This window comes from Typopeltis vanoorti, chromosome 10 (assembly GCF_054136105.1).
Source record: "Typopeltis vanoorti isolate ZY-2024b chromosome 10, IOZ_Tvanoo_1.0, whole genome shotgun sequence".
In the NCBI taxonomy this organism is placed as follows: domain Eukaryota; kingdom Metazoa; phylum Arthropoda; class Arachnida; order Uropygi; family Thelyphonidae; genus Typopeltis; species Typopeltis vanoorti.
This window is the reverse complement of record NC_143558.1, coordinates 25222179-25239356: the sequence shown is the minus strand read 5'-3', so window position 1 is coordinate 25239356 and position 17178 is coordinate 25222179. Positions and strand designations below refer to the sequence as shown.

General features: G+C 36.6%; 1 protein-coding gene across 1 annotated transcript in view; it reads right to left on the bottom strand.

The window, feature by feature from the left end:
• The window catches only part of LOC150102240 (uncharacterized), a 266604-nt gene that overhangs the window by 3948 nt on the left and 245478 nt on the right, over positions 1-17178 (bottom strand). The window contains exons 16-17 of the mRNA XM_090399535.1: positions 16849-17013; positions 14720-14922 (exon numbers count right to left, since the gene is read on the bottom strand). Of these exons, the coding sequence (XP_090255661.1) occupies positions 14720-14922; positions 16849-17013 (368 nt within the window). The remainder of the gene's footprint in view (positions 1-14719; positions 14923-16848; positions 17014-17178) is intronic.

The window sequence follows — 17178 nt, the reverse complement described above, 5'->3', positions numbered from 1 at the left end:
CTTCTGGCCTGTGTCTTATATTCTTCACACATCCTCTCTTCACCTGTCTCCTTATATCTCTTCCATAGCCTCTTTTTCACATGCAATTCCCATTTAATATTGTTTGTCATCCACTTTACTCCAAATTGTGTCCTCTTCTTCACTCGTGGTATACAACTTACCATTGCTGCTAACAAATATTCTTTCACAATTTCTCATGCACTAACGATATCCCGGCCTTCCAATTCCTCCCTCCATGAAACTTCCCGAAGTTGATGTCTAAGACTATTATAATCACCTGCATTATAATTCCACATAAGTTCCTGTCTCTTTGATACTCCTGCATGTCTATTCATTTTCCAAGTCAAAACCATATGGTCACTCTCTCCAACTGGTGGGAGAGATGTCATCTCAGTTATTATCAACTCTTCTGATGCTATAACCAAATCTAAAACTCTTGAACCTCTTGTTCCCTCTGTTACATGTTGCCTAAGACATTTGTCCCTCAAGAATTCTAGAAATTCCATTCCACTATTGCTACATGCATCTTCCTCTCTCCAATATATACTACTATAGTTAAAATCTCCCATAACAATCATTCTTCTTGCACTTGCCAAACTTAGCTGTCTAAACATCTCCTGGTCTCCATCCTCTGTGCTCCTGGGTCTGTAGCAACACGCCACTAAATATCCTGTCTTGTCTACCTCTACTTCACACCATATGCTCTCAAAATCATTTGTCTCACTTCCTTCCAAAACCTCCACTCTTAGAGGACATAGGTCATCACTTATCATAAGCAGTACCCCACCACCACGCTTTCCCCTCCTATCCTGACGAAAAATGCTATACCCAGTGACTTCTATTCCTGTTATTATATCCCCTTCTGTCAACCATGTCTCAGTGATCCCAATAATTTTTGGCCAGGCTGATGCTATCTGTGCCACCAATTCCTCTCCCTTATTCCGGATACTCCTGGCATTAGTATAAAGCATATAAATGACATTGTTTCTATACCCAGCATTATCCTTTCTAGACTCCACTGGGCTCAGTGTTACCTGACATCGTCTCCCTTCTCCCAAGTATCCATTCCCACAAGAGGCCACCCCTGCTATCATCCTCCCTGGGACACACTGACTCGTTCAGAACAACAATCTCTCCAGATGCCTACGTCCTTCCTCATTCAAATGTAAACGGTCTCTCGCATACAATTCCTCTCTTTCCTCAAACGCACTCCAAGTATCCACATATACCAGTCCTCTCTTGTCACACATTCTTGCTATTATGCCATTCAATATCACCGCTCTTCTGCTCAGTTCATCATTATCATACCTAGGCAACCCACACACTATTTTTCCTCTCTCTCTCTCTGTCTTCTTCTGTACAGTCTCAAGCAAAAACCTCATATCTCTCGCTGCCCGACTTACATTACCACTCAAGTCATTCGTTCCTACCATCACAATCATCTCATCCACCCTTTCACCTTTCTTAATTGCCATAGCCACCCTTTCTATTGTTCCTTCTGGCAAACACTCCTCACGCATCCTATCTTGAACACCACGGATCATTGAGTCACCATATATTATACCTCTTACCATTCCCTCTCTCCTATTGTTTCCATTCTCTCCTCTTCTTTCATTCCCATAGATCTCTCTCATTCCCTCTCCTCTATTGCTATTCTCTCTTCTAGCATTCCCATACCTCTCTCTCCTACTGTTTCCATTCTCTCCTCTTCTAGCACTCCCATACATCTCTCTCATTCCCTCTCTCCTACTGTTTCCATTTTCTCCACTTCTAGCACTTCCATATCCCTCTCTCATTCTGTCTCTCCTACTGTTTCCATTCTGTCTCTCCTACTGTTTCCATCCTCTCGTCTTCTAGCATTCCCATACCTCTCTCTCATTCCATCTCTCCTACTGTTTCCATTCTCTCCTCTTCTAGCACTTCCATATCCCTCTGTCATTCCATCTCTCCTACTGTTTCCATCCTCTCGTCTGCTAGCATTCCCATACCTCTCTCTCATTCCCTCTCTTCTACTGTTTCCATTCTCTCCTCTTCTAGCATCCCCATACCTCTCACTCATACCCCCTAAATTCTCTCTCTCCTATTCTGATTCTCCTTGCATTTATCTCTTCCATTCTCCTAATCTTATCTTTCATACTTCTGCTCTCATTCACAAGACGTTCCACCTCCTCTTTCAACTCATCTATCTCCCTCTGCAGGTCAGTCACTCTTAATCTAAATTGACTCTCCCAAACAAAACCATCTCCTAAACTTTCACAGTCACTCACACCTTCCACACTATCAACTATTATTTTCTCATTCATATATATCTTTTTTTTATTCTCTCCTATCACACTACTTGTCTTCCTATGTTCATTCCCCGTTCCTGGAGCAACAAAGTCGGATATCGATATTTCTAATGCACTTATTTCCTCCAACTGCCTGCATTTTGCGCATATACGCTCTCCGCTCTCTTTCACAAGCCACATATTTAATTCCTGAGACGCATACATGCCGCAAGTACTGCATACCACAAAGTCCCTTATGATATTGCTAATAATTGAGTTCTTAAATGGCGGAGGACTCGGCGATACGCCACTTGCGACTGCTGCTGAATCCGTCATCATTCCTTACTGCCGAGTTGCGTAATCGTTAATTATTCAATTAATAAATTCCGCTAAATAAATAGAAAAAAAAGTACAAACAATTACAAGCAAAACAAAACAGTTAAGTACACTAAATAAAATGAAATATAACTAAATACAGTAATGAAAACTTAGCTTCGTTTTGTCTTCCACCATTATGCATTCGATTCCGAAGGTAACCAAAATATATTATATCGCGACAGCAACTAACTTCCAAAAAACAACCACTGAAGTACACTCGTATTCAGAGAAACAATTTAGCACTCAAAAACGTAGAAAAACGGACTATTCACCAATTAAAAATCACTTTCTTCTACACAGCTCAAATTCACCGCCACATACTACGGCGATGCTAGCGCCACTCCAAGGTTTTCACACCCAGGTTAGGTGTGAAAAGGATGTGCAGTCTTATTAAGCTAGAAATCCACAAGAAGAAGATGATGTGGAAAGAGTATCGTCAGAATAAGAGTGAGAGGAGTTATAAAATATATAAAGCTCAGGCCAGAAAAGAAACGAGTATTGTGAGAAAAGCTAAAACAGAGTATGAAAAGAAATTGCCCATGCAAGCTAAAGGCAATCCAAAAATATTTTATTATTATGCCGCAAGCAAAAGAAAGAATCAATGCGGAAGAATAACTTTATTGAATGCAGATGGTATACGAGTGTCAGAAGCTAAGGAGATTGTTCAGTTAATGAGTGCTCACTTTGCTAAGATATATCAACGAGGTGTATGTAGTATGGTGCACAGTGCTACTGCTACGTTGGATGAAGAGTTAGAGGTTCGTGAAAATGAGGTTGAAGAGCTTTTGCATAACCTGGATAAGAATTTGTCAATAGGGACAGATGGAATATCTGCCTGTTTGTTAAAGGAATGTTCAGTTGAATTGGCTAGGCCTCTCACACATTTGTATAACTTGAGTCTCAGCTCAGGAATGATACCACAGGAATGGAAGGAATGTAATATAGTTCCATTGCACAAGGGTGGCGCAAAAACTGATGTGTTTAATTACCGACCTATTAGTATTTCTGGTGTGGTAGTGAAGATTTTAGAGAAGTTAGTAAGAACTCGCATACAGAAATGGGTAGACAATCATTCTATACTCTGCAGGGAACAGCATGGGTTTACTAAAGGAAGGTCATGTTTTAGCAATTTGCTCATATTTTATAACAATGTTATGGCCGAGTTGGATAAAGGAAATGGAGACACTATGATAATGTTGGGTTTTTCTAAGGCATTTAATAGGATACCACACGATAGGCTGTTGCGTAAACTGGAGAATATGGGATTGGAATATAATCTATTAACTTGGATCAGGGAATGGTTAACAGACAGATATCAAAAAGTGGTATACAGTGGGTGTGAATCTACCAGATTTAAGGTAACCAGTGGTGTACCTCAGGGTTCAGTCCTTGGGCCATTATTGTTCAATCTATACATTAATGACTTCAAGCAGGGTCTATCATCAGATTTGCAATTGTTTGCTGATGATGTGAAGATAGGCAGGACAATCAGGGATGCTACTGATATTCAGCAATTACAAAATGATTTGAATAGACTGGAAATCTGGGCAAACGAAAATGGCTCTCAGTTTAATGTTAGTAAGTGCAAAGTTATGCACTTTGGCGTGATTAGAGATCCAGCAGCATATTATATTAGTGGGGTTATGCTACAAGAAACTGAAGAGGCAAGGGATCTTGGTGTATATTGGTGGATAAGAATTTAAAGTTCAAAGGTCACATAGCAAAAGTTGCAAATACAACTCAGAGGATAATTTCTATGCTGAAGCGAACCTTGACATGTAAGGATAAGGAAGTAATATTGTCTCTTTATAAAGCTTTGATAAGACCACACTGGGATTACTGTGTGCAGATTTGGTCTCCTGGGTTTCAAGGGGATAAAGAAGCTGTGGAAAGGGTGCAAAGAAGAATTACAAAGATTATATCTGGATTATGGGATTTAGATTATGAGGACAGATTGCGAGTATGTGGATTACAGACTCTGGTTAACAGGAGAAAGAGGGGGGTGATAGAGGTATATAAACTTTTGAATGGGTGTTATAGCATTTCAAATGATGAAATTTATTGTTATATGGAAGGTAGGGAGAGAACACGGGGTCATCCATGGAAGTTATGGTTGTTCTCAGCCAAGAAAGGGGTAAGAGCTAGGTTTTTCTCTCAGAGAGCAGTGAGTAAGTGGAATAATTTGCCCTTAGGAGGGTAGTGAGTGCATCTAGTGTAAATGAATTTAAGGGAAGGTATGATAGCTGGGTTGGGTAATTTACAGCCTCTCTCGATGAGTCCTTGACTCCCTGGAGGTCTCAGATAATAATAATAATAAAATAATAATAAATAATTATTATTATTTTCCTGATCAACATGGAGTCACAATATTCATTGCAAAAGTATGGTAGACTGCAAAGTCTACCACACCACTCCTTAAATCATTCACAGTCTGCACATTCACCACCCTCTCAGGTGATGCATTCCATGTTCCCCACTCTCCATGAAAAAAAACTTACTTCTTACCCTTTTACTCACCACCTCCTTTTGCAACAAGAAAAATGAAAGCATATTAAGTTGCTCAAAATCTCTGAGCAACATAATTTAAAATAAACACGTAAGCATCTACTTAATTTCATCCACATTGATAATAAATAAAAAACTGGCCTGGTTGGCCAAGTGGTTAGCATATCCACTCTTCAGCCAAAAGGCTGTGGGTTCAAATTCCACCGTGATCATGGGTGTTTGTAATCATCTGTTAAAATAATAGTGGTGGGGCTGAGAGGTAGATGGCGTTGGTGTGGTTTTGGTTCATTGTAGTTGGTCTATTGAGTAGTGGAGACAGAGAGTTGTAGAGTAGGTGCCCTCCCTCGATGAGTCCTTGGACTTCCTGGAGGTGTCATGAAATACTAATAATTATTATTTTTATGGCTATTTAGCCTAGTTTTGTTTAGGAGTACCCTTTTTTGCAATGCCAATGACTTTTTACTCAATTTTTAGGGCATTACCAATGTTTTAAAGGCAGATATATGAAAAATATATACGAAGAATAATTTGGACATACCTTTGTAGGATGTTGCTGGTTGTCTTCTTATTCAGCGTCATTTGGATATGGCGATATACATTTATCTGCTGTTTAAGTAAAATACTGGAAGGAAGGGGGGAGGGATTGGAAATATGGGGATAGAGAGCTGTGGAAGATTTACCAGTGAGGAAAGAGGTGTGTGAATTTTTTAAAAAAATTTTCAAAAAAACTTTTTTTTTTTTAATTCACACATCTCTATGCCAGATGCTGCTGAATAAGAAGACAACCAGCAACATCCTACAAAGGTATGTCTGAATTATTCTTCCTATATATTCTTCATATATCTGTCTTTAAAACATCAGTAATGCCCTAAAAATTGAGTAAAAAGCCAATAACATTATAAAAAAGGGGTAAACAAAATAGGCTAAATAGCCATAAAATAATATTTACTTAATGGAGTAACATGGGAATTTTTTCAGAAATAATACCTAAAATGAATTACGTCTCCTTACTCTTGAACCAACCAAATTCTGCTTGATAACTAATCGTTTCAGCCAGGTTCGTATCTAGTCTGCAGCATCTATAATCTGATCACAAATTTCCTGAAATACCCAGCAAACTGCTCACTTGCCAAATATACTACAGTGTGTTTGTTTTTTTAATTCATAGTCTTTTATTTGTTTGTATTTTCTTTCGTCTACTTTATATTCTAATGTACATTCATTGGTACTTCACCTTCAGCATTACTTCCAACCATACACAATTTTCAGTCACTTAATTCAGTAATAGAAATTTTTTTCACTTGGTTACAAATTAAATCAAACTTGCCAAGAAATTACATTCTTATTTAATCCTTTATTATTATGATGGTTCAAAACCTTCATGGAGTCATCACATGACTCATTGTGGGAGACCCACCCTAGAAAACACAAAGTCTCTCATACCATTCCTTGAACTCATGTACCATTTGTGTTCACACCACTCCATCAGGTAATACATTCCACAGTTCAACTGCCCTCTATGCAAAGAAATTACTCTTGACCCTCTTCCTCACAACTTCCAGGGATGGCCTCTTCTCCTCACTCCTTCATTTGTTCCACGAAATGAAAGAACTCCACACTGTCAACCCTGAATCTACCTCTCAACAGTTTAAATGTTTCAATCATATCACCTCTCCTTCTTCTATCTACCAAACTTCGCAATCCACATTCATTCCCCAGTCTATTCTCATAACTAACATTGTATGGTCCTGATATCACCTTTATAATCTGCTGCACTCATCCCAAGGATAATTTATTTCCTTCAATTCTGGGAACCAAATGTAAGTGAAAGTCCAGATCTGGTCTGATCAGGGCTTTATATGATGGAATGACAGCTCTTTTATCTCTGCTCATCAGCATTCTCAGTATTGCAGCAATCCTCTGGGTTACCTTCACCATCTTTGCAATACGTTTCCTGAATTTCAGGTTTCTATCAATCACCATTTCCAGATCCCTTGTCTCTCCTACTTCCTCCAACAACAGAGTATGCAGCCTCCCATCAATGTATCCCAAACTTCAAGACTTTATATTTAGTTGAATTAAACTAATACCCTCCCCATTCATTTGTCCATCTCTTCAGTTTATTCAAATCATCTTGCAGGGTTACCACATCTGCACTATTACTAATAACCCTTCCCGGCTTCATGTCATCTTCAAATAACTGAATATCCTTCAATCTGCAGGATATTCAGTTGTTGCAACTTGCAATATGCTGACCATGTCATTAATATAAAGGTTAACTAATACAGGTACCACTACTGAGCTTTGTAGGACCCCACTTGTAACTTTTGCTTCCTTGATACCACTTTCACCTGTCAAATGTCTTTGTAAAATCCAAAAAATGGAAGAATATGCCTTTCTCCACATCAACTACTCTTGTCACTTTATTATAAAAGGCAATCAGATTACTAAAACAAGAGTGCCCCTTAACAAATCAATGCTGACTCTCACAGATAGCATTACCCTCATCTGTTGAATGTTGTAAATGATTCCTCACTGATTTCTCCAAAATCTTAACAACTATTGATGAAATACAAACTGGTCTATAGTTTAGCACATCCATTCTACTACCATCCTTATACAATGGCACTATCTTGTATCTTTCCTGCGGCCAGACTCTCACTGAAAAACCATGTCAATGGAACTGTCAGTTTTTAGCACATTCTTTCAAAATTTGTGGTGAAATCCCATGTAGTGCCATTGCTTTATCAATATCCAGAGTACTTAGTATTTGAAATGCACCCTCTTTTTGTGCCTTCTAAACCTCAAACCTGTTCCATCTCTCTAGTATTAAAACCTACTTCTCCAGGATGAAATACCCCAATAAATTATTCATTGCACTCCCCCATGTCCTTTGCATCAGTCACTCTATTCTCATTTTTTATCCAACAATGTCATTCTTCCACAATTATTTCTCCTCCTACTGGCCACATAACGAAAGAATTCCTTAGACTTTTCTTTGGATCTCGAGGCCAATCTCTTCTCATATGCCAATTTTGTCTTTCTTCCATACTAGTCACTCTCAGGGCTGCCACTCCTTGGGATTTTTCCCAAGATCTAGGGAATTTAGCCGCTACCTAGGGATCTAGGGATTTTTAATTAAAAAACTCCCAAAATCTTGGGAAATTTGAACAAAAGTTTGAATTTTAATATTTTTATCATATTTTACTATTATATTCACAATTTTTTTTTAATAAATCTGATAAATAAACCGTTTCTGCTCTGTTCTGGTTTTGTTTTCCCTTTCTTATCACACAGGTTTTACATCATTACATACATATAGTGCAACCTCTTGCAGTGTTATCGTAGAGATCCTTGTCCTTGTACAGTGTTTGACAAATTGTTTAAATTATCAATATTTTTACTTATTTTCATATTTATGGTACTTCCAATCCAACCATATGGAGCCATCAAAGAAAAAACAGAAGTGGTATTCTCAAGCATTCAAAGAAGATTGGTTAAAATATCCTGAATTAAAAGATTGGCTACAGCAAGACGTGAACAGCAAAAATACCAGTTACTGTAAGTGTTGTAATATTACATTTAAAAACACAAACAAATCTGCGCTAATAAAGTATAAAGATTCGGCCAAACATAAAAGTAATTATCAGTCTGCTAAGTCGACAGCTGTTATTACTCAATTTCTTAATAAGAAAGCATCAACAGAGGATAAACAATTAGCTAGGAGTGAGTTAATAATTGCTAGCTTCTTTTCTGAGCATAATGTCCCATTTTCTCATGTTGATCATTTTGTAACGATGTGTAAACGCACATTTCCGGATAGCCAAATTGCTGGAAAGTTGGGAATGAAGAAAACTAAACTTTCTTATGTTATTAAGGATAGAATATCATTCCATGAAAAGTCTCAACTTACCGAAATATGCAAGAACCAAAAATTTTCAATTATAATAGATGAGAGTACAGATATCTCCGTCACTCAAATCTTGGCTGTTGTTGTATGGTATTTTGATACAGATAAAACAGATGTAGCTGATGCATTACTAGACATAGTATGTGTAGAGAATGGAAGTGCTAAAAGTCTTTACAATGCTGTCAAAACTCTTCTGCTGAATCATGGCATTGCCCTTAGCAATATCATTGGGTTTGGTAATGATAACTGTTCCTCCATGATAAGCGTTAACAGTGGATTTCAGAAACTGTTGAAAGATGACGTCCCATCTGTTTTTGTGATGGGTTGCGTTTGTCATTCATTTGCTCTATGCACTAGTCATGCAGTCAGTGTTTTACCCTCATACTTAGAAGCTTTTCTAAAGGATTTAAACCTCCTACTTCTCCTTCAGTGCTAAGCAGCCAAGAGATTTTGTACTCATTCAAGAAGCTGCTGATATAGCTACACATAAAATTCCCAAACTTGCTCAAACCAGGTGGCTGTCAAGGGAAAAAGTGGTATCAACTATTTTAGAACAGTATGATGCATTAGTTCTATACTTTCAAAATGAATCAAGGACAGATAAAACTGACAATGCCAAAAAAATTTATGATACACTTACTGACCTTGGAACCAGACCAATTCTTTTTTTCCTTCAGTATATTCTTGAAAAAGTAAATACACTTAATATAGATTTTCAATCAGAGCATTTCAGGTTACACCAACTATTCCTAAATGTATCAACAGAATATCTCAATTTACTTAGTTGCTTCATTAAAGATGAGATTTTAAGAACAGCTAAATAATCAGAAATTGATCCAAGAAACCAAAACAACTATAAAAATGTCAATGATATTTACATCAGTGGTAGAGCAATGGCGCACTTAATTAGAAACCCTTTCGAAGATAACTCTATTTTGTTGAGATTTAAAAATGATTGATTAAAGGTTCTTGTGGAACTTAGTTCGCAAATAAAGAAAAGATTTGTCTTTGAAGAAGACAGCATTGTTGCAAAATTATGAATCTTGGACCCAAAAGTGGCTAGATTTGTCATAAAATATGACAGTACTTACTATTCTGCTGCATTCATCTGCATGTGTGGAGCAAATTTTCTCACAAGTGAATTGTATAAAAACAAAATTAGCTAATTCATTAAAAACAGAAACTGTGAGAGACAGAATCCTAGCAAAGCACTGCTTAGCGAGACAAAATGCATCGTGTACTTCTTGGGAGCCACCGAAAACATTAATCAAGGAGTTGGAAAGTCACACAGTTCATAATAGATATAAAAGTCGACTTAATACCGCAAAGCAGCAAAGGGAATGTGATCAATTACCAGAAGATATTGGCGAAGAAGAAGAGGGAGAAAATGTCAATTAAAGTAAGTCAAGCATGTATTCTTCGTATAATATAAACTTATAATTTTTTTTTTTAATGAAAGTATACTTTGTTACAGGAAAAGAGAAAGACAGAATTAATAATAAAAAAAAATGAGCAAATTTTTAAGTCATTTTTCTGGTCAGTTAGTAGGTAACTATTTAAATGTTCAATTTTTTGTATTTTATATTATGTTTTTAATTTATGTGTAATGTTTTAAACCATGTAGAATTATAAATTAATAAAGGCATATTTAATTGCATAGTTCGAATTTTTTGCATATTTAAGTGCATAGTTTGAATTTTTTGCATATTTAAGAGTAGCATATTTCGGATGTTTTAAATGTTTTTAGTGTATACTTGGATGCATATTTTGCACTTTTTAACGACCTAAAAATCCGAGCCCTAGTTATTACTACCTGGGGAATTTTTGAAGTCTAATCTGGGGAATTTTGAAAAATGTGAGTGGCAGCCCTGGTCACTCTCCTCGCCTGAGTCTTGTATTCTTCATGCATCTGCTCTCTCACTCCTCTATTTATATCTCTTTCATAACCTCTTTTTCACCTGTAGTTCCCATTTCATATTGTTTGTTATCCACTTTACATCAGATTGTGTTCTCTTTTTCAATTTTTACAACTGGGCACTGCTACTAATAAATATTCCAATTCCCAAGCACTGATGATATCTTGCTCTTCCAAATCCTCCATCCATGGAACTGCCTCAAGTAGATTTCTAAGATTATTATAATCACCTGCCTTATAATTCCAAAACAGATATTCCTTTCTCTTTGATACTCCTGTATGTCTATTCATCTTCCAAGTCAAAACCACATGATCACTCAGTTGGGGGGGGGGGAGGAAGAGATGCCATTTCAATTATTATTAGATCTTCTCATGCTACAACCAAATCCCAAACTCTTGAATCTCGTATTCCTTATACTACATTTGCCTAAGACATTATTCCTCAAAAATTCCAGAAATTCAATTCCCTTATTACTACATGCAGTTTGCTCTTCCCAATTTATATTGCTGTAGTTAAAATCTCCCATAATAATCACTCTTTTTGAACTCACCAAGCTCAACTGCCTAAACATATCCTGCTCTTCATCCTCTATGCTTCCTGGCTTATAGCAACACCCCACTAAGTATCCTGTCCTGCCCACCATATGCTCTCAAAGCCATTAGTGCCATTGCCCTCTAAATCCTCCACGCTGAGAGGACACAACTCATCGCTTATCATAAGCAGTACTTCACCACCACATTTGCCATTCCTATCCTGCTGAAAAATGCCATACCCTGCTACTTCTATTTCTGTCAATATACCATCTTCTGTCAACCATGTCTTAGTGATCCCAATAAACATTGGACAGACTGAGGCTGTCAGCATCACCACAATTCATCTCCTTTATTCTGGATACTCCTGGCATTTGTATAAAGAATCATCAAGGCACTCTCACTGTTTCTCTACCTATCATTATCCCCTCCAAACCACTGGATTCAGCATTACACAATGTATTCCCCTTCTCCCAAGCAACTATTTCCACAAGAGGCTCACTCCTGTTACTATCCACCCTGATAATTCTAGTTTTCCTGCATTGACACACTGACTTGTTCATAGAACATCATTCTCTCCAGATGCCTACGTCTTTCCTTTTTCAAATGCAAGCCATACCTCTCAAACAATTTCTGTCCTTAAATGTCCTCAAAAACATCAACGTAATCCAAGCTTCTCTTTCAGCACATTCAGACTATCATACTATTCATTACTGATGCTCTTCTCCACAGTTCTGCATTATTCATACCTGGGCAACACACTCACTATCTTCTCTCTCTCTCTCTTTCTCTGTCTTCTTCCGTACAATCTCAAGCATTAATCTCAGATCTGTCACCACCTAATTCACACTGCCTCTCAAGTCATTTGTGCCCACCATCACAATCATTTCATCCATTCTTTCACCTTGCTTAATTGACATAGCCACACTATCATTCCTCCAGGCAGACACTCATCTGGCATTCTATCTTGCACACCACAGATCATCAAGTCTCCATACATCACGCTTCTTACCACTCTGTTTCTTCTTTGCTAACCTGCATCTCTCACTCTCTCCTCTGACACTTTTTCTCCTTGTTTTTTCATTTACTTGCCATCCTCTAATCTCTCCATCCCTGGTTCCTTTAGTGAATTGTTGAATTTGGTGGATAGGAGGAAAAGAGGTGATATGATATACATTTAAGTTAGTGAGAGAATGTTATCAGATTAATCCAGAGGGGATTATAAAAAGAGTAGAAGGCAAGAAGGGAAAAATCAAAGGCCATCCCTGGAAGTTATGTAAGAGTGTGGTGAAGAGGGGGGGGTGAGGAGTAGATTTTTTACATGGAGAATTGTCAGTGAACGGAATGCATTACCAGAATGTGTTTGTTAATGCAAGAAGTGTTAAGGATTTTAAGATTCAGTATGATAATTATGTTGTCAGTTGACTGAACCTCCTACGATGAGTCTGCTGACGCCATGGAAGGTGCAATAATAATAATAATAATAATATGGCTGTGGAATTAGATGGAATATTAGCTGCATTTTATGAGAATGTGCAAAGGAATTGCACATGGCAATGGCTCTGACTAAGCTCTAGTAAAGTACCAAGGAAATGAGAGGAGGGCAAAATAGCTTCTTTGCTCCAAGACTGTGGTAGAAAATTATCAACCAATGAGTGTCTTGGAGTATAAGTAATGGTCTATAACTAAATTATGGAACAAAGAGTATCTCAGTAGCAAAAGTATTGGAAAAGTTGATCAAAGATAGAATTCAGTTGTGGGTGAATAAGAATATGATACTTTATTGGGGGGGGGGGGGACTGAATGGCTAGTAAGGGGTTGGGTCATGCCTTAGTATTTAAAAACCTTTTATAATAGAGTGATGGCTGAGTTGGATAAAGATAATACCTACACTGATACTGCTGGATTTTACAAATGCATTTGACAGGATACCACATGTAACTCTGTTATGTAAATTTCAACACATGGGGGATAGATACGAAACTGGGACAGATACCAAAAAGTAGTACATGGAGGAGAAGATTCAGGAGAAAGCTGTGTGCTGTTTAATTTGTACATGAGTGATATAGGAAATAATTTGAAGGGAAATATTCAGTTGTTTGCTGATAAATAAACAAACAATGTAGAGAGCTTGCATTTTACCGTTTTCCACATCAAACTGGCATATATTTAAATAGATGCCAGTTTGATGTGGAAAAGGGTAAAATTGTGCATTTCAGGATAAAAAATTTACAAGCACTGTATCACTGATGAAAAGTTGTAGTTCAGAGGACATATTGCTAAGGTGGGAAAGTAGCTCACAGGATTACTTGGTTACTGAAAAATACACCAACAAGCAGAGATAAGGACTTTCATTTCTCTTTAATACATCCATCTGGATTACTATGCTCGGGCCTGATCACTTGGGTTTCTTAGGGAGGAGGAGGAGGATTCCTCTTTAATACATCCATCTGGATTACTATGCTCAAGTCTGGTCACCTAGGTTTCTTGGGGAGGAGGAAGAAGTGGTGGATATTATCCAGAGGAAAGTAACCAAGATGGTGTGATCTATGGAATGCTCCCTATGATGACAGACTGAGGGTCTGTGGATTGGCAAAATTTGGTTGATAGGTGAAAAGAGAGGATATGATAGAATAGAAACATTTAGGTTATTAAAAGGTCTTTATATGATTCATGCAGAGGAAATATTTCAGTACTTGGCTAGGAGTGCAGAACAAGAGGTCATTCTAGGAAATTGATTATGAATGGGATAACAAGGGTGTGAAAGATTAGATTTTTGCTTGGTGAATGAGTGGAATGGATTGCTGGAATACCTTGACTAGCACAGGAACTGTGCTGGTCAAGGTACTCCAGCAATATAATAAAACTCACAAAACTAACACAATCCTAAAACAAGAAAAATACTGCCAATAACAATCAGCAATATCATGAAATATTTTCTTAAATATATACATATATATATATATTTACTTATCTGTTTACCATGTTCTCCTTGTAACACAAACACAATCATCAGATCAGTATTACAATTAATTATAAATTAACTTAATTTTAAATTTAAATGTACAAAATCAATTTAAAAGTTAAATCTGCAGGAAGCCGAAAATACTGATAGCATTACCAGTTTTTCTGTAAATGCATATAAATAACTGACAGATTACAAGGATATTATTTTAGCAATTCACATTTCAGCTATAAATATTTTTAGCTCACCTGAGGGTGAAGATTGAGCACACAAATTTTGCTTGAATTAACTACACTTCTAATTGCATCTAGACTGGTTCCATAGTAATTTTTTTCATATTCACCATGTTCAACAAATCTACCTTCCACAATATCAGATTCAAATTGTGAGCGTGTGATAAAATGGTAATCTACTCCATCTACTTCGGTGTCTTTTCGAGACCTACTTGTGTCTTTAAAGAAACAAAAATAATTTTAAATTGAAATAATTTCTATATTGATATATATTTATATATACACAAGCTTGTTGAAAAGTAGTTCCAATGAACTTAAATAGATACTTTCCTTAAACTTTATTCTACAACTGTATGCAATTATTTCTTAATAAAATTGTCTCTGCTGTTATTTGGTTAGTTTTATGTTTTCAGTCACAGTCACAAAATGCAACCACATCTTCACCAGTTTTTCTGACTTCATCATATGACAATGTCTTTGGTTCTGGAAAAAAAGGTAGAAGTTCTGACAGTGAAATGAAGGCAGTGAATCTCTGTGGTTGTTTGTGCTATGACACACACACACACACACACATATATATTGGAATTGTTGTTTTGGAAGAAATGCTGCCACTTGTCAGAACAAACTCTTTGAATCCATGCCTACTATTTTCAATTTTGATTTATCCTGACAAATATCAACCAATGGGATATTTTTTTCAGTCATTATCTTTAATCAATGCTATTGTGTTCAGTTATATGTGCCATTTTTATTATAATTCAGAAACTTCTAATTGCAGCAGGTGTCAAACTTTTGGTCAAAATGCAGAAAAGTAATGAATAATGGGAATATTACTTTTTAGCATATCCTTGTATATTCAATCAGCCTTAAACTTTGCAAGGACATTTAAACTGAACAGAATGTGCATCTTCTTGTAACAAATGCTATTCAAGGTCATAGTTTCACCATCCTCTTTTTGCTGTGAAGAGGTTTCAAGAAACCAAGAAACCTGGATTTGTCCAGTCCAGGTTTCTTAGCTCTTCATCCAAGAACTAAGCATTATGGAGGAAGGACGGATCTTCATCAACATTGGTCAGCACATACACAGTATTCCCACTGTGCAGCATAATTCGTTGCTGTTAAACACTGACCTGCCTGAATGATGTATGAAAAGACATTTTCATACATCATTCAGGTGGGTCATCACTGACTTCATTTTGGAGACTGTAATACTTGCTCCAGCACATGCTTGTGATTCTCATTTGTATTAACAATTTGTGGTCTCCACGAATGCCCTTTGCATCATGGCAAAACACTCCTAGTACAAATTCCTAGTACAAATATCGATTAAGGCAAAGATGACACTATTGCTTGGAGTACACTTATGGAAATGACAGAAACTGCTCGCACACATGTTGTAGGCTTGGATCATTTGTTATACCAACTCCATATGAACAAAAATAATGCTCAACAATAAACATCTTTTTTTCCAACATCAACACCACTGCTACAGCTAAATGTAATGGCACAGACTCTACATGTGCTCTTCTATTAATGTGCATGCAGTTGAATGCAACATCCTCATCAGTACATGTACTGATGAGGATGTTGAAGTTCAGTACTTCTTTATTTGCACCATACCATATAATACAATACATTATAACCTAATATGCAAAGAATTTAAAAATTATGAACTTATGGACTCAGAGAATTTGCTTCTTTTTTTTTTTTGTTTCCTCTCTCTCTCTCTCTCTCACACACACACACTCCCCCCCCCCCCCCCTCACAATTTGCTTTTAAATTTTTGTTGAATTTAAATCTTCTGGAAATGTTTTTCATCATCATAATTTTTGTTCTTATTTTTTTTCCCAAATGGTGCTTTAGAACAGTTTTCAAGAAGAGAAAATTACATAAACTGCATCCCATACATTAAAATTTTTTCACATTAAAATTTTAAAAAAATTACAATCAACTTTGATTAAAGCTTTGAATAATCAAGAGTCTACTGAATATCATACAAACAAAATTTCTTTCTTTCTTATCTCTTCTTTTTTTTTTTTCAGTTCTCCACATTATCTTTTATCTTTAATATAAATAAGAGTTTCAAGTTAGAGGCAATTTCAAAGTACACACTGTCACTGTATCTACTTTCATGATCAACTTACGAGGAACTGCGGCAGCAAAACGCTCAGTATCTTCCATAAGTCGCTGTCGAAGTTCATGCCTACCAATATTAGGAGGACCAATAAGAACAATAGGTCGCTTTCTGTTGGCACGTGGATAATACAAAGCCACTTCCTCATAAGTGAGAATCTGGTCTTGATCAAGATCTAAAAATAGCATCATGACTTTAATAGTTGAATCTGTTATTTTTAAAAATCTTTAAAAATTAAATTCGTTCAATTAATTTAATTCAACTGATTAAAATTAATTAGTTGAATATAATTATCAAAGTATGTATTCAATTATTTAATATTTATTATAAATTATATAAA